General features: G+C 45.7%; 1 protein-coding gene across 1 annotated transcript in view; it reads right to left on the bottom strand.

Annotated features, from left to right (window-relative positions):
• LOC112124831 (centrosome-associated protein CEP250-like) overlaps nucleotides 1-18,742 on the bottom strand; it is a 138,479-nt gene that overhangs the window by 111,364 nt on the left and 8,373 nt on the right. Inside the window, exon 2 of the mRNA XM_029914170.1 lies at nucleotides 14,532-14,664. Within this exon, the coding sequence (XP_029770030.1) occupies nucleotides 14,532-14,664 (133 nt within the window). The remainder of the gene's footprint in view (nucleotides 1-14,531; nucleotides 14,665-18,742) is intronic.

Raw genomic sequence — 18,742 nt, 5'->3', positions numbered from 1 at the left:
TTGGCACCAGCACCCTGCTACAAGGTCCCTATCTATGCTTCATGAAACTGTGCGCAAACCATCCAAGAGCATACTAGTACAGTGCTGCAGCAAGCAACAGATGTGCTTTATGGGGATAAGAAGTTCATTCTGCCTCTTCAGCCAAATATAGAAAGATTCTTCTGCTGTAACATTGCAACCCTTTCATCCAGTTTTAGTCCCTTTTCATTGCCAACTTCAACTGGTCTCCAGAAACCCCTGTCTGGCTTCTCCAGCAGATACTACTGCTTTTTCACCTTTTAGACTCAACCAGCATTAGAAGTTTGGAAACAACTGTCCAGCAGCAAATTGCTGCAAATCAGAAAGTAATACACAACCCAATTTTCTCATCAGGAGAATAAGGGGAGCTTGACACATCAAACTACAGCTGCAAATTCAGTCTTGGTCAAGCTCATGGACGAAAAGGGGATCAAAATTTTTGCTGTTTTTTTCATATGTTTACATATGGCCCAAGAGAGTGAGGATACACACAGGTTTACTGTATAGAATAGCCAGGCAGCCATGCTCCTGTATGCTCCACTGACTCACTGTATGACCTTAGGCAAGTCAGTCTAATATCCTTGGGCCTCAGTCATCCAGCTGAAAAACTGGGTAACAAGCAGGAACTCCACTGAACCTCAAAGCAAATTGTTGCTGCATCTGTCTTGAGGTTTCCTGGGGAAATAAATTCCCCCATCTCCTCTCTCCAAGGAAGCATTTCACTTAGGAGAGAAGCTGAAAGAACACAGGCTTTGACACACATGGCGATATCCTCACAATTCATAGAAAAGTCCATAAAGAAGGATTGATTATGTTCACTGGAAACAGGGAAACTGATGGAAAAAACAACAAAAGCCATATTCTATGAGTGAAGTCAGATGCCAGGGCTTGCTTTAGGGTCATCTGGAGCAGTGGTTTTCAAACTTTTTTTCTGTTGAAGACTTTTTTGACCCAGTTGAAGAAAACTGTTGATACCCACGACACAACGGAGCTGGGGATGAGGGGTTTGGGGTGTGGGAGGGGCTCAGGGCTGGGGCAGAGGGTTGGGGTACGGGGGCGAGGGCTGTGGGGTTCAAGGTGTGGGAGGGGGCTCTGGGCTGGGGCAGGGATGCAGGAGGGGGTCAGGGCTCTGGGGATGAGGAATTTGGGGTGCAGGAAAAGGCTCTGGGTTTGGGGGGGCAAGGGCTTACCTTGGGTGGCTCCCGGTCAGTGGTGCAGCGGGGGTGCTAAGGCAGGCATCCTGTCTGTCCTGGCACCTCGGACCGCGTTGCGCCCCAGAAGTGGCCAGCAGCAGGTCCGACTCCTAGGCGGAGGTGCGCAAGTGGCTCTGCACAGTTCTCACCCGCAGGCACCCCCCCCCAGGAGTGTGGAGCCAGTGCTTGGGGTGGGGGCAGCACGCAGAGCCCCTGGCCCCCCGCCTAAGAGCCAGACCTGCTGCTGGCTGCTTCTGGCTTTCATAACCACCATATGAGCAGGTACCTTTCCCAACTGCTCTGCAAACACAGTTTAAGCTCCCCCACTTCCTGGGCTTCGGATGTAATGGTAACAAAAATTCACCCAAGCTTTCTCCACAGACCCCAGGTCCTATCTTCTCAGAAGACCACTCCCATTCTCTGATATCCAGGTAAAGCAGTGCCTCACCCACCTCAGTAAATCACCAGGACCCATTGAAACCTTTCCCACTAAGAAAACACAGCCAATAGGGTGGGAGCGTTACAGGCACCCACTGCCAGCCTGTTATACCTGGATTTGAAACCTGATCTTTTCCAAGAAGAAAGATTCATTATCTGGAGTAGGGCTTGGTGCTGAGATGACATGACCAAAAATCACACAAAACTAATCACACAATTGAGTTATGGGATCTGGACACTTTAAGAATAAACCTCAAGAGCAGCAGAAGCTTCAGTGAAGTACAGTAGAGCAAACAGATCACCCAGTTTCACTGGGGGTGAAGAAACGTCCTGTCGGAGTCAAACCAAAGCTTGAGCTGAGTGTCTAGGACTAGTGAGGCCAGCAGAGTGGATGTGGCAGGCACACCTCACTGCACTTCGATTCCCGAGGCTGTCAGTCTCAGAACAGTAGCCGTGACTGTGCAGGCCTCAGATCTGGCACACCAGGGCCTGCCCTTCTGAGCCACTGCCCCGGGAAGGGCTCTACGCGGCTGAGCACTACTGAGCCACTCAGTCTGTCCATTGGCTTGAAAGCACTAGTGATGATGGCGAGGCTCTGAGGCACCGTCTGCTCCCCCCAGAACTCACCAGTCGTCACGGAGGGCTAGAGGGCAGATCAGAAAATATCACACAGATAAAATAAGATAGGAGGAAAACCTTAACCGCACTCTGCAAAATGTAATAGCTTTGTCAAAATAAAAGCCACAGCTAACCTCTTCTGCTGCACACCTCCCAGCTCTGAAACTGTTCAAGCAGAGAGACATTTTTTCTGTCAGCTACAAACTCTGCATGCAGGAGAGAGACTCCGGCATAATATCTGCACAACAGCACCTCCATGCAAACACTATCCCAGTAATGGGAAATTTTAATGATGTAAAGCAGCAAGGTCACACGATGTGTCCAGGCAGCTCTTGGAAAGGCACAGTCTGCAGATATTACAGAGGAGAGCTCAGAATTGCTCTTGGTTCATTAGGCTTTGCCTGAGGGTTTTTCTCCCACTATTAACTACAAACAAGGTTCAGGTTCTTGTTACTCAGTTTCGTGCACACAATGCAAAAAGGTGAAGGGCAAGGTTTACCAAGAGCCGTTTGTAAATATGCTAAGACAATTCACTTGTGTTTTTAGAATCCTTCAGACACTCTGTACAATAAGTAATCTTAAACAGAAAAATGGAAAAAAGTCTTATAAATATTGCAACACTTTTTCAGCATAAGAACCTTGTATCTACACTGGTACAGTGACTGCACGTAAATATACATACAGCCTACCATGGTACAATTCCCTTCCCCCTCGACACAGACTACATTTCCCTACAGCCTGCCTCCTTCTCCCAGCTTTATGACCCCAATGAGATGAGCTCTCACTGTTTTCATCCTCGTTACATTTTGATATTTCAAAGCATGGCCCGCTTCTCACTCCCATCTCCCCGCTCCACATTACTAATGAATTGGAAAGCAGACATCATTAGTTTTTGGAGACCATTTCTTTTAAAATTTACAGAACCCTTCATCTGAATCCCTAGAGCCAGTCTGCTGTTCTCATCTTAGAATCTTATTAGCATCATATCTTCTGTATCCTGCCATGCAAACTGCATTGCTATGCACTTTCTAGCACTTGACCCTTTTGCGGACGGAATTAATTTCCTCTTTGAAGATACAGCAGCATGCTGTTGTGCTTGTTAAAGAAAGAAAACTCAAGCAAGAAGACAGGGAAGCAAGCAAAGAATATTCTCAGTTAAATATAAGCCACTGTCGGATTTTGTATAGGAAAACAGAGAGACAGAAAGAGCGGTCAGGAGAAATAACAGAGTGATGACTCTATTACCGGAAGCATGTTCCAAAAGAGCATGCAAATAATCCGATTGACAATACATACTTGGAATTTTCATTTTAATGGTGTGTTTCTTTTGGTCTAACTCTCCACATCCCTCACCTGGTTTCTATGTGCAAAGTGCTACGAGACTTTTGGTTGCACAATTAATGTGAAGGTTGAAAAGAACCAGGGTTTGCTTTCTGCTCAGGGCAATAAAAAGCTATACTTAGTATATCTATAGAAGAACACAAAGAAAATAGCCCTCACTGAAAAGAAAACCTTCTCTTACCATTGAATTATACTTAGGAACCCAAAACACTTTAAGGTAATTAGAATTACCCCCTTGAAATGTAAAATATTTCTATGAGTGGAATAAAACATTTCTTGATCAGTCAGGGAGGTCTCTAGTCCTATAACTTGTTATATATTGTAGGATTTTTATGCATTTACATTGTTTACACCATTTTGGTTCCCTAATGCAGTTTTAATAGTAGACAAACAAGTGACCCTCCCTCTGGGAGGAATTCTTTAGAAGGTAGGCTTTTCTCCCCTCCATAGGCTGGGCAGGAAGAAATTAAAGTTCAAAGGTTTAGCTTTATAAAAACGTACTGTATGATTACACAGCCTAGAGCACAGGACAGCAGAGCAAGAGTTAAAGTTTCTGGCTCAGCAAGGCCTGTGACAGAGGCCAACAGGGGCACTGGATGGCTCAGGTGACTGGAAATGAGATATTACAGCTTTTTACCTCCAGGTCTCCAGTTCAAACTGGTAATGACTGAAAGCTGCTACCCTCTGAAGGCCGTTCAATGGCCTATGTGAAATGAGTAGGGAGGGGTCTCAGTCCAGCTGGACTCTCAACCCCACCAGCAGCACTGACTGGCATGCTTGCTGATACACTCAGGGCATGTCTACACAGCCTGCAGCAGGGAGTTTCCCAACCTGGGCTGACAGACATGGGATAATGGGGCTCGCGCTAGCGCTCTAAAAACAGCCATTCACACAGCACACTTGGAAATTGCAACTCCGGCTCAGAAGCCTCCTACCTCCCTAGGCATCAGAGCCCAAGCTGCAGCGTCAAAGTGCTGCCAACATGGCTGTTTTTAGAGTCCTAGCATGAGTCCTGCTAACCCGTCTCTTGAGGTTCGCTGCTGCGGGTTGTGTAGACATGCCCTAATGCACCGAGGATGTCATGAGCCATGGAAATGCACGATGCTTTCACACTGAATATCTCTCTTCCACATCAGGTTGAGACTACATGGCAGGGCAGCGTGAGGAAGCTTGTATACTCTTGGGGGAGGAACAGAGGACTACATCTCCTATGCTGTCACTCGGGAGCCTCGCTGGCATTACAGTTTTTAAAAAGAAAAGAAAAAGAAAAGAAAAGAAAACTAGACGGGGGTCAATACCCAGGAAGATATTGTCTATGGGTTACTCATTCAGAACATCCAAGGTTCGAACACATAACATCTGTTTGATCCAACAAAATTCAACCCAGAAATTGAGGCAGGTATTCTTCATCAGGTTTGGCTATACATATACTGTAGTTCTCTCACTCAAGAGGCATATGCTGGTGCCTGTATTTAGGCATTTCTACCAGGCTGCACTGGAGCATGTAATTAGTTGATAAGCCATCAGAGAGAGAGAGAGAGGCTAGTTCTTCTCTCAGAAATTATATTTTCAGATACACCATATATGATGTCCCTTTCCCTCAGATTTTTCATTGTCTTCTGGAACTTCATTCTCCTTGGAAGAGGAAATTTGGTGGATACAAATTTCCCAGCAAGTAGCGTGAATATATCCTGGAAATAGCTGGTGACAGGTTTATGTCCCATCCTCTACCATAGTCTCCAGAAGAGCATGTGAGAAGAAAGGCTCCATTGCACCGTAGCCTCCTGTTTTCTGCTATCAATCATGAGAAAACTTGGGAAATACTTTCCTGGGGTCAAGCAGGACGACAGGTGGTGTTCAGCACAGGCAGCGTGAGTGCCAGAACACAAACTGGCAGAGAGCTTATGACTAGCACAATGAATGATCTGTAGCGAGAGCCATGGGCAACAGCTAGCCATTAGTCTGGGGCTTAGTAATGCACTCCTTAAGTACATTACTCACCAATCCATCAGGCAACGTGCTACGGAACTGAGAGATTCCAGCACTTTTAAATCTGTAACGCAATGGCTGCCAGCCTGCACTACATGCCCTAGGTTACAAGGGCATGGAGGAAGACAATTCATTTTGTGTCATAGCCAGTATTTCTTCTTCTCCTTCTTCTGTGTGTACTTAAGAAATGGGCCTGTTATTATCTTCAGATTAATAGCCGAGAGAATGCTCTGGTGTCTCTATTAACATTAACTATTGAGAAAGGCTTTCAAAGAATGCCTGACCAGTGCAATTTTCATTAGCCGGAGTGAGAATGAAAACATTCATGAGAACAGATGTAATTCCTTCATTTAAAAAATATTACATACAACAGAGCTATTTTAAAAGAACACTAAGGTTGCAAAGTCAAGCACACAAAAAGTTTGCAAATGCCAGCATTAAGGTTGCCCATGTGACCTTAATTTGGTCCCCTGGTGCATATGCATTATGATACAGTCTTTAATTACATGATTATATACTATTTTTCCACAGGACCCCTGTCTCTGAGTGTACAGGATCGATAATGCTCAGAGAATGGGTGACTATTCATTATTCTTTTTATTCTCATCATTCAATGTGTGGCTCCAGCCTTATTTATTGCACACCATCCAAACCCTGCACAGAATACAGAGTTATTAATTTCCTCATGTGATTTTCTGTGGTGCTGTGATGGGGCACACTCACATCTCATGGGCGCCCCCCCGTTGGCTGTTGCCCCTTCTGGGGTAACAGGCCAACAAATGGTTGGCGCTCTCTCTGTTTAAATTCTAGCCCTTTTCTTGCACGTTTAGTGCTGAGTCTTATCACCTTTGTGGGGCGTAGGTCACTTCCCCAGGGGCAGGTGGGGGGGACTCGGGCCCACCCACTACTCTGGATCCCAACCTAGGGACCTTGCAAATAGCCATAGGCTGCTTTAATAGCTGCTGCTACTGCACTGCCTGGGCTTAGGGTGACCAGATGTTCCAATTTTATAGGGACAGTCCCAATATTCAGGGCTGTCTTATATAGGCACCTATTACCCCCCATCCTGTCCCTATTTTTCACAGTTGCTATCTGGTCACTCTACCTGGGCTGCTTCCCACTCTGTCCCATCAACTGCTTGGCTATTCTGTCTGTTCCCTGTTTGAGCAGGGTCTCTCCCAGGCCTCCTTGCCGGAAGAGTTGCTCCATCCCTGTCCTGATTTCTCAAGGTCTCTCCCAGGCCTCTTTGCCTAGAGAGCTTGTAACAGTCTCTGCCCCCTTTTTAATTTCTCAAGTCCCTGCACCCGGAGAGCTTCCCAGTCCTGTTCCCGCTTGAGCAGGATTTCTCCCCAGCCTCTTTACCTGTGGAATTTCACAGCCTTCCACTCCTTCCTCACCCTTCTGGTCCCAGCCAGCAACTGACCTGCTCAGGCCCTGCAGCTCCTTTTAACTGAGTCTGCTGTGCTCTGATTGGCTGCTTCCCTGCAGCCCTTCTAGGCAGGATTGGAGGACCCACTTTCACTGCTCCTTTTCTGGGGCAGGGTTTGGTAGGTCCATGAGGCCTCCAGCAGGGGGCCTCAAAGGCCCCAGTACTCCTAGGGTTATTACCCAGCTGGTATTTGACTGGCCTGGTCAGTTTTTTTTATGGATTTGCTAGTTGCCAGAAAAATAATTTAATTTGCTGAGGTTTTTCACGTGGGTCTAAAGATTTTCATTATCGTCACAATACACAGGGATAGCGAATGACAAAAGTTTCTGTGTCCAGCTAAAGATGCTGTAGTGTTCTGACTTCCCAGTTTCAGTGATGACAGATCAAAACGGTTGAAAATACAGCAGCTGCCTGCCCACCATCGTGTGCGCATGTGCGAGAGAGGGTTTGAGGCATGCGAGAGTGAGGAGATGTGTGAGGCGTATTAAATGATCGAAGATCAGGTTGATGGTGCAAGTGATCCTACTACACTCCCGAAAAAAAAAAAGCTCGCATCAGAAACTGCACATTCAGTGGCAATTGGCTAAACAAAACAGACTACAAAGACTGGCTGGCAAAACATGCTGATAATACAAACGTCCGTTTATCATCAATCTTATCTAGACGTGTTCTCTCTCTAGATACTATACGTGGCTGTTGAAAGAGGGGAGCTGCAGAGTTACCTTGTGGTTGGGGTTGCGGTGGGCTTGCCTTGTCGGGAGGGGGGAGTGCTGGTTTTTTTGCATTTCAAAGGTGGTAACTCTAAGTACATCCCATCACAAGTGCTCATTGCTATAATATCTGAGTGCTTCACAAACATCAATCAATCAATTTATCTTCACAACACCCCTGTGAGGGAAAAGGGGTATAATTATTCCCATTTTACAGATGGGAAATAGAGGCAGAGAGAAATTAAGACCAAAATTGTCATAAGCTTCCACTAATTTTAGGTGTTCAATTTGAGACATCTAGTGCCTAATATTTCACTTTATAGCACTTTTTATGTTCAAAGCACGGCGCCCATTGACTTCGGTTGCAATTGTGAGTGCTCAATACTTCTGCAAATCAGACTTCAGGTGTTTCAAGTTGGGCAGTCTAGAAAATGAGGAACACACAATTAATGGGCAACTGTGAAAAATGTGATTTAAGTGACTTGCCCAAAATCATACAGGTACTATGTGGCAGAGGCTGACATTCAACTGCCTAAACCATGAGACCCTCTTGCAATCCCTTCCCTCATTCACTTCACACCTTCCAACTTCTGCAACAAACAAGGCAGCATTCTACAGAAATCAGCATCATTAACTGCACTACCCTGATTCTTTCCCAGAGCACTGTCTACCCTGTGCACTGACTGGAGCAGGTATCCTGTGGAAAAAATAGTACATGATGGTATAATTAAAGACTATCGTGATTCATACACACAACGGGGACAAAGTAAAGTTGCACAAACATCCTAGTTTAAAAAAAAAAAAAGGCAAATTAAAACCCAGCAATTCCATCACATGAAAACATATTGGCCCCATAAAGGTCATCAACAAGATTGGAAAATGGAGGTTACTCATACCTGGAGTTCTTCTTCGAATACCCTCTGCATATTCCCACCCTTAGGATGCGCCAGCCTGGTGCAGCTAGGACAGTGGAACCTTCTAGAGCAGTGCCTTTTAGAGGCATCTCACCCCTTCCCTCCTGTGCCCAGTGCTTGTGCCAGTCAGGGGCGTGGCCATAGAAGGAGCATTGGCACTGTTGCCACCTCAGTTCCTTCAAAATGCTAATAGGAAATACCGAGTAATGATACAATTAGGATTCTGCAAAAGCATGGAAGGCAGGCGGGGAGTGTGAATGTGCAGAGTGTGTCTCAAAGAACTCCAGTTACAAGCAAGTAACCCTCATTTCTTCGAGTGCCCTCTGCATCCTCCCTTTCTTGGGACGTTTGGTGAGCAGTACCTCAATACGGAAGCGAGACAAAGAGGCCTTGCAAATGTCAATAATGGGAATGTGCTTGAAAACTGTTGGAGATGCAGCCATTCCCTGATACTCTGAGCTCTAACGGGACCTGGAGGGGAAAGCAAAGCTGCCCTATAGCACTCCTCTATACAAAGTCTGACCCATCTAGATAATGATTGCGCTGAAATGGTCCTACCCTTTGAATAGCTGGTATAAGGGTACGTCTACACTACGAGATTAATTCGAATTTAGATAATTCGAATTTGGGAAACAGATTGTATAAATTCGATTGTGCGCGGCCACACTAAGCACATTAATTCGGTTTTTAACCACATTAATTCGGTGGTGTGCGGCCACACTACCCCATTAATTTAAACCACATTAATTCGGTGGTGTACGGCCACACTACCCCTAATTCGAATTTACAAAATCGATTTTGGTGCTACTCCGCTCGTCGGGGTGGAGTACAGAAATCGATTTTAAGCGCCCTTTAATTCGAAGTAACTGGCTCCGTTGTGTGGACGGGTTAAGGATTAATTCGGATTAATGCAGCTAAATCCGAATTAAAGTCATAGTGTAGACCAGGCCTAAGGGATAAACAACTTAGGAGAACAGCTAAAGTCCTGAGTTCTATCCAGGTAACATGACTGTACTCTTTTTGCATTTAAAGACTGTAATCTAGCATCTCCCTTACTTATATGAGGTTTGGAAAAAATACAGGTACATTTATATACTGATTTACATGGAAATCGGAAACAATTTTTGGAATTAATTTAGGATGTGGCCTAAGGACTACCTTGTCCGATGGAAAACAGAATAGGGGGGGGAAATCTGCCATTAGTGCATGCAGATGGACATTAGGAAAAAGTTCCTAACTGTCAGGGTGGTTAAACACTGGAATAAATTGCCTAGGGAGGTTGTGGAATCTCCATCTCTGGAGATATTTAAGAGTAGGTTAGATAAATGTCTATCAGGGATGGTCTAGACAGTATTTGGTCCTGCCATGCGGGCAGGGGACTAGACTCGATGACCTCTCGAGGTCCCTTCCAGTCCTAGAATCTATGAATCACCAATTCATATACCGGAAATGATTGCTCCCTATTTCACCTTTCCTTAAAACCAGCTTTTATAATAGCAATTTCATAATAGCTCAAAAGGCCTCATTTGAGTCAGTGCTAAATTCAAATTCCAAGGGGACAAGGTCTCTGGTGAATGGATAAAGGTTCAGCAGACCCTTCAAAAATCTCTCCACTAGGTCATGTGAGAAAACGGGTTTGTCCCTAATATGTGTATGTATGATGAAATAGCCACTAAGTGTACGCTAACAGGTGATAACAATAGACCCTCTAAGTGTAACAGATATTCTAAGACCATCTGAATGGGGGCTGAAACTGGATCAACAATTCCATTTTCTGCCCATATCATGAATCTTTTCCATTTGAAGTCATAACACTTTATAGCAGAGCGTTTCCTAGCATTAATAACATTCACTGAACCTCAGTGGAGCATGAGGGCTCTATTCCCATCCAAGTCCTTTTACCCAAGCTGTTAGAGGTAACAATTTGAGATCTGGGTGGAGCACTTTCCCCTGTGGCTGTGAAAATAGGTCCATCAATAATGGCAGAGTCCTGTAATTGACATGGGATAAGTGGAGTAGGTCGGCATACCATTGTTGTCTCAGCCACGCTAGAGTGATTATAGTCATCCTGGCAGAATCTTGCTTTAGTTTGTTTAGAACTTTGGGAATTAAAGGGAATGGGGGAAATGCATACATGAGATCCATTCCCCAGTTGGGGAGAAATGTGTCTGTCAAAGATTGACTGTCCACTCCTGCTTCTAAGCAGAAAAGAGGGCATTTTGCATTGAGTGTGGTGGCAAACAGGTCTGCAGTCAAGAATCACCGATGTTTGAAGATATCCTGAATTAATGAATTCTTTGGGGGCCATCTGTGCATTTGTGACAATTCTCTGCTGAGGCAATCTGCTAACTTGTTGTGTTCTTCTACAATACGTAAGGCAATCAGGTAAATGTTGTACTGTATGCACCAATCCCATACCTCTATTGCTATGTTGAACAGGTGGGTCAAATAAGTCCTTCCTTGTTTGTTCACGTAATAAACTTCAGCCATGTTGTTTGTGGCAACCTGGATAACTTTATTGCGTATCTGCAGGAGAAACATTTTGTGGGCCAAATGGATTGCCCGTAGCTCCAATACATTTATGTGTAACTGGGATTCTTTGAGGCTCCAAAGACCCTTTACTACCTGAGTGTAAAGATATGCCTACCTTGGATGCATCCATGGTTACTATGAACTTTGGTTGAGATGGGTTGAATACTTCCTTGGGCACATTCTGCGGATGTAACTACTGTGTAAGAGAATGAAGAGTTTCGGGCGGTACTGTAATCCTCTTCAGCATGCTGGCCATACTGGGATAGAAATTCTTCAGGACTCAGTGCTGAAGAGGCCTCATTCTGAGTCTGGCATAGGTTTTACAAATGTCATCGATGCCATTAGTCCCAGTGGCTTCAGAAAAAGCCCTGCCATATGAACTGGGTGTCATCAATGAAGGCAGGGAATCTGCTATTTTCAAACCCCTCTCCTCCAGCAGAAAGGCCCTTCCTTTGACAGAGTCAAAGGGCTCCCCTATGAAAGGAATGAGAAGTGATTTTTGTTTGTTTATGATGAGACCCAGGGTTCCAAATAGAGAATAAATGTTCTGAATGGCTGCCTCTAATTCTTCTTTGGATTGGTCCTTCAGCAACCAATCATCTAAATACGGGAATACAGAAGAACCTTGCTTTCTTAGATGTGCCACTACTGGAGCTAAACATTTGTAAATACTCTGGGCGAAGTGGAGAGACTGAAAGGTAGGACTCTGCATTGAAAGAGGTATAAAGAAGGACAAAGCATAAGTACTTTTGGTGGGATGGTCTAATGGGAATGTGGAAATATGCCTCTGAGTTCAAGAGCAGCAAACCAATCTAGAGCAGAAAAATTAGATCCCAGGAAAGCATCCTGAATGGAAACTTCCTGATATATTTGTTTAGATCCCAGAGATCTAAAATCAGTCTGAGGTCTCCCTTCTCTTTGGCGATTAGAAAAGAATGGGAGTAGAATCTTTTGTTTCTGGCAGCCAAGGGAACTTATTTTATAGCAACCATGCTCAGAAGAGCTTGTACTTCTATCCATAACACGCTCCTGTGGGAGGGGTCCCTGAAGAGGGAGGGAGGGAGGGATTTGTACAGAGAGAGTGATCTGAATGGGACACTAAAACCTTCTTTTACTCTATCTAAAACCCTTTAAGTCCAAGATGATAGTTGTCCAAGAATTGTAAAATTTGGACAGAGGGCTCCCAAATTGATTTACTAAAATTGGTTTGAAGGTCTCAACTAACAGGTCAAACCTGAGGCTTGGCATGTGGTAAAGCAAATGTGGCTGAGGGATTCTTTGTCCTCATATGAAGTTTGAAGTGTTTCTTCCTGTCATGTATCTGAGAATGTTTGTTGCTGATAGTGCTGCTGATGGTACTTTTGCCTCTTCTGATAAGAAGTGGATGAAGAAGGTGGTATGTGCTGTCTGTGATATCTGAACACTGGGGTACAAGTTCTTCTGTAAGGTAGCATGAGTCCTTGAGACCTAGCTGTAACAGAATCTCCTTCAGCTTACCAATGTGTCATCAGTCTTAACACTAAATAAACCATCTCCGTCGAAGGGTAAATCTTCTATTTTGGCCCTGACCCGGTTGGAGAGAAGAGGAACGTAGCCAAGCATGTCTACATAGAGTTATTGCTGTTGCCAATGATCTAGAGACAGCATCAGATATGGCAAATGATGCCCTAAGGGCATGTCTGGCTATATTTTGGCCTTCATTAATAATGGATGATGTCAACTTCCTTTAGTCCTCTGGTAGATGCTTGTGCAAAGAGCCATCTTCTCCCACAATTCAAACTGATACCGGGCCATCACTGCTTGGTAGTTAGCTATATGCATATTTAAGGATGTATAAGAAAGTAAGAACATAAGAATGGCCAGACTGGGCCAGACCAATGGTCCATCTAGCCCAGTATCTTTCGACAGTGGCCAGTGCCAGATGCTTCAGAGGGAGAGAACAGAACAGAGCAATTATTGAGTGATCCATCCTCGGTCATCCAGTCCCATCTTCTAGCAGTCAGATGTTTAGGGACACCCAGAGCATGGGGCTACATCTTATCTTACATCACCTGATCATCTTAGCTAACACATTCTCTCACAAATGAGGGCAATGCACCTATTGCAGATAAGAACATAAGAACGGCCATACTGGGTCAGACCAAAGGTCCATCTAGCCCAGTATCCTGTCTGCCGACAGTGGCCAATGCCAGATGCCCCAGAGGGAATGAACAGAACAGGTAATCAACAAGTGGTCCATCCTCTGTCACCCATTGTCAGCTTCTGGCAATAACACGCTAGGGACACCATCCCTGCGCATCCTGCCTAATAGCCATTGACGGATCTATCCCCCATGAGCTTATCTAATTCTTTTTTGAACCCAGTTACACTTTTAGCTGTCACAACATCCCCTGGCCACGAGTTTCACAGGTTGACCGTGCACTGAGTGAAGAACTTGTGTTTGTTTTAAACCTGCTGCCTATTAATTTCACTGGGTAACCCCTGGTTCTTGAGTTTTGTGAAATAACACTTCCTTATTCACTTTCTCCACACTATTCATGATTTTACAGACCTCTATTATTCCCCCCCCAGTTGTCTCTTTTCTAAGCTGAATGGTCTCGGTCTTTTTAATCTCTCCTCATATGGAAGTTGCTCCACACTCCTAATCATTTTTGTTGCCCTTCTCTGCACCTTTTCTAATTCTAATCAATCTTTTATGAGATAGGGTGACCAGAGCTGCACCCAATATTCAATGTGTGGGCGTACCATGGATTTATGTAGTGGCATTATGATATCTTCTATCTTATTATCTATCCCTTTCCTAATGGTTCCTAACATTGTTAGTCTTTTTGACTGGCACTCTGCACTGAGCAGATGTTTTCATGTTCCCGCCATGGAAGATCTTTCAAAATGACTAGCTTGATTTCACAATGGGAATTGTGAGGGTCTGTTTCAATCATAGTGCTAGTGTCTATGTGGTTACGACTCCTCTTAACTTGCCTCTGGGGATCCTTTCCTTTCCTTACCTGTGATCAGATTCAGTGATAACCCCCCATCAACCCAGTCACCACTAGCCACAATCTATGGTCACTCCATCACTTGGGCAATCCTTTCAGCACCGTGTCATCTTGTCTCACTGTAAATCAGTGGCCTGGAATCTGAATCTTTCACCTTCACCAGCTACTCCTTTCCCAATGCCAATCGTAAGTGGTCGTCATGTGTGATGGGCTGGACTCTTTTAGGATTCACAGAGCTAGGCTTCCCAGCAGTGCTACAAGCAGTTGAGTTGCAAGAAACACCTGTGCAGACACCTTCCTGCATGGTTCATTCAGAGCAGAGACATGGTGCCTGCAAGCAAGGCAGAACCTACCTCTGCTTTTGACTTTTCCTGGCTGTGATTTGCCTCCCTCAGATGGACGTTTAACTGATGAATAAGCTGCTCTTTAGATGCCAGTTGAACTCTCAGTTCTTCTTGCTCCATCATTTGCTGTGGTGGAGTGACACTGAAACAAATGAAAATACCAGTGAAAAGGGACTCCCGGCAGAGGAAGGACAGAAATCAGAGACGTGTCATTGTGACATGACTCTTAGCAGCCAGAGAGAATGTGCACAGGTGGCCCAGGTTAAGCAATAAGACATCCTCTCTAGAAACTACTGCTAATTTACAGGATTCAGCTGACAAAATACAAAGTCTCTGGCCACATTTCCTTCCTGCAGCTGAACAGTCTAAACTCTAGCAAGCAATAAAAAACCCACCATAAACAGCGCAGCTCTTACATCTCGGAGCGTCTGCTTCTGGTCAGCAAACCCCAGGGCTGGCCTCTCATGACAATAGCCCTTTCGAAGTTCACATTCAGCTGCCCCTGACTGCGTAGGTCAGGAAGAATCCCGGCTGGGATTTAGCCCCAATCCCTACCTCCCCCCCCATGCCACTGTCTGGCTTGGCAGAGCCTCTTCCTAAGGACACTAGTGAGGCAGAGTGCAGAAAGGCTGTAGGACCCGTGCAGGGGACACCAAAAGCCCTGTATACACAGTCACTGTCTTCAGTAGGTAGGGCATGGTAAAGAGACAGCAGCTACATGGCCGTGACCGTCCACACAGGAACCCAGATGCTCCCATCCGATGCATGGTGCAAAGGGGAGCAAAATCACAAAAAAAAAATCTACAAGAATAGGTGGGGGAGGGGGAAGGCAGCTAGGTGGTAGCATTCTGCACCACCACCTAGTCATCCCCACCTCCTCTGTGGCTGCTATGTGGGTGCTCAGAAGACCGTGTGCCCAGGAAAAATGAAGGAGTCAAGGACCCCACAGCAGTTTCAAAATGGCAAATCAATGGCTGCCCAGTAGGATGGTGTGCCAGGCGACTGGGGCTGGAGTGGTGGGGACTTGAGGTAGCATGGAGGGAATCTCTCTTGTGGGACAGGGAGCTGTAAGGTGTTTTCCTACAGATCTCAGCCCAATAAAGCATTTGGCAAGCCATGCGCCTTGTACTGTCTGCAGAGCTGCCAGCCCTTCCTCTCCAAGGTGAAGATTCAGCAGACTGTCAAGCTAATACACCCCTTGAGATTTACACGTGAGTTTTCCTCTCCCACAGGAGGGGAATATGTGGTACTCGATTCACCCCGTTAAGACAGGCTGGGTATGCAATTTGCATCCCCATAGCCAGTGGAGGAAGCTGCTCTTCACAGAGCTAGGCACAGGGATTCTCCAGGAAAGAGCTTTAACTTACATTCTGGGTTCCACAGACCCCTCGCTGGTGGATAATGCCTAGGGGATATGCTCATCTGATGCATGTCCTGGGCCCCTGGCTGGTGCTGCCCACTTTGGGGACAGCACTGGCTGGCTCTGGGTCCCTAAGCAAAATAATGGGGGTTTCAGGTCCAGCATGTAGGCTACGGCTAGGAAGCATAAGACACACCAGCATCCATTTCCTCTTGTTGTAATAAAGTTGTCTGTGCAGTCAGAGACGCAAATTCCACGTTTGCATTTCCTCCACTTCTCTCCCCTTGTCTCTTGCTCCCACCGCCTGTTCCCAACCAAGGAGTCAGAAATTGGGCAGGACAATAGTAGGAACTAATGAACACAGAGGAGAGACAAAAAGCAAATTGCAGCAAAAAAGCAACTATTTAATAATCAACAAGCGCGTGTGCGTGTGTGTGTGTGTGTAGGTCGGTAGGAGCCTGTCTGTAACAAACATAGCTGTCACGACTGCTGCGGTAAAAATGACAAGGGAACAACATACAACAACAAAATGGGAGCAAATGAAAATCACCTTGCAGGCTCATATGTGCATAAGCTCACAGACACACACAACCACCACAAACAGAACTCGGCTCTGCCTACTGGGAATGCCAACCCTCAGGCTAACCCTAAAGCAAATATTAACCTACTTATTGCACCCTTAGGCAATTTGCAGGGCCAGGAAACTGAGCATTTGCGGAGCAGGCTGGGCAGATCTCAGCATTTAGCTACAATATCCTGTGATCGTCTGAAGCAAATGACAAGAACTATTTACCATATGAGGAACATTTTTCAGCCATTTCCTTAATGTGGCTGGAGAAAAGGTCATTTTGTTTAACTAGAAGTGCCAGTGTTTTTAACAGAACAATTGCCATAGCAGGATTATAACCTTCAATAAGATTCTCTTCCTCTAACATATAGGAAATAAACGTGCAGCAAATCAAGAGCTTAGTTGTATCATCCACATTCAGATCACTGTTCTGGCCTATCTCAGAGCATATGGTACAAAACAGGAGCACTACCTTTGGCCCCACTGACTGAACACTATCAACCAGAGTGGTGCAGACCCATGAGATTGTGAACTAAGGCAGCTTACATTGAAGACTCTGCATTCCTGGGAACACAGGAGGTAAGCAGCAGAAGAAAGGATTGCAGGAGCCTTCAACTTCTACAAAGCTGGGCTCAGAGGTGGATATGGTCACGCAGAAAGGAGTCAGTCAGTCAGTCAACATTGCTTCTTCAAAATTCCAGTGACATCCCACAAACAGTCTCCTGATCTCCCTTCCTTCTCACTTAGCTCAGCAAACCTGCCAGCTCCCTTGTTTGTCACCTTTAATCCCGATGAGCAATCTTCATTCAGCCACATGACACCCCGGGGCATCAGATCTCAACCCAGAATTCTCACTGCCAACTGTCATGGTGGTTTCTTTGAAATCCCGGGGCTAAGGACTCTGGGCAGATTTAAGACATATAAGAGCCAACATTCACAGGTCTAGTTCTCCCACTAATGGAGAAGGACCAGCAAACATACAGTGGGAGAAAGGGCAGGGACACAGACAGACAGGTGAAAAAAGAGGGAGAGTATAAAAATAAAAAAGAGGTTGCTGAAGGACAACATGCCCCAGACTACATAGCTGGATTCTAAAACATGAACCATGAGGGTTTTTTCCCATGAATTTATTAAATGTAAAAATAAAATGTTTAGAGAATTTCCATTCAGAATTTTTTCTTAAAAAGCTGTAACAAACTGTCTGAACTTGGAAAAGGAACAGAAGGTTTAATGAATAAATCCATAACTTCGGTTATAATTGGAACAAATCCTACTGAGAGTTTGAGCCCACAAAATCTCAGCTTGGTTTTTCAATTACAGAAGCCCCTTCCAGTGCTGGGTGCATTTGACAGTCCGTAGGTATTTAACTACCCCTTGCACCCACAAATCAGATGGTGAAAGCTCCGCGTACTCTGAACAGACCTGTAGGTACAGGAACAGAGGGGATGTTCAGGCCTTTCTGAAATTCACGGCTGTAACATCAAGCTGAGCCCTACCTCAACACCTGAACGTATTACAGAAAGAATTCTTGAACAGCCAGCACCCTCGCATATACTTCTGCACACTTGATCCACAAGAAGAATCGTAAGTACTCCGAGCACTGGGAACAAACATCCTGCTCTGTTCCCCCTTAGGTACTACTTGCATGAAAGCCGCTTACTTCCTGGTATTTGTCAGCCAATCTGTTTTAACTGTTTTTCCACCATTTATATTTTCAGTGCCCTACAACTGAGCAGCTTGCTTCCTTTTAAAGCCTGCAGTAGGTTTTAATCTACTTAGCCGGGATTAATGAGAGATTTGTTAAAGATTTAAAGATTTCACACACTTTGCCTGATATCTGTCGAGAACAGTAGCTGTGAGCAATCAGTGTCATGCAGACAAGCCATTTCTAACTGCAGGCACCTTTGTCAGGTGTGGCCCACAGTGTTCCCCCTAATTTTTCCCCACATCACCTCCAAACGGTGCACATAACAAAATCCAGGTGGCAGAGTGGGGCCGAGGGATTCGGAGTGCGGGAGGGGGCTCAGGGTTGAGGTGCGGGGGGCAGAGGGGCAGGGGTGTGGACTCTGGCATGGGGCCGGAGATGAGGGGCTCAGGGCTGGGGCAGAGGGATTCGGGTGCGTGGGAGTGAGGATTCCAGCTGGGGGTGCGGGCTCTGGGGTGGGGCTGGGGATGAGGGGTTTGGGGTGCAGTGGGGCTCCCTGGGGCTATGGTGGGGAGAGAGGACTCCCCCCAGCTTTCTCTCCCCACAGCAGCACCTGGGCTGGGGGAGAGAGGCGCCTCTCCCCTGGC

This window comes from Terrapene carolina, unplaced genomic scaffold (genome assembly GCF_002925995.2).
Source record: "Terrapene carolina triunguis isolate 2854851 unplaced genomic scaffold, T_m_triunguis-2.0 Scaffold32862, whole genome shotgun sequence".
Lineage (NCBI taxonomy): Eukaryota > Metazoa > Chordata > Testudines > Emydidae > Terrapene > Terrapene triunguis.
Note: the sequence above shows the minus strand (reverse complement) of the source record. Positions and strands in the feature narration are given on the sequence as shown.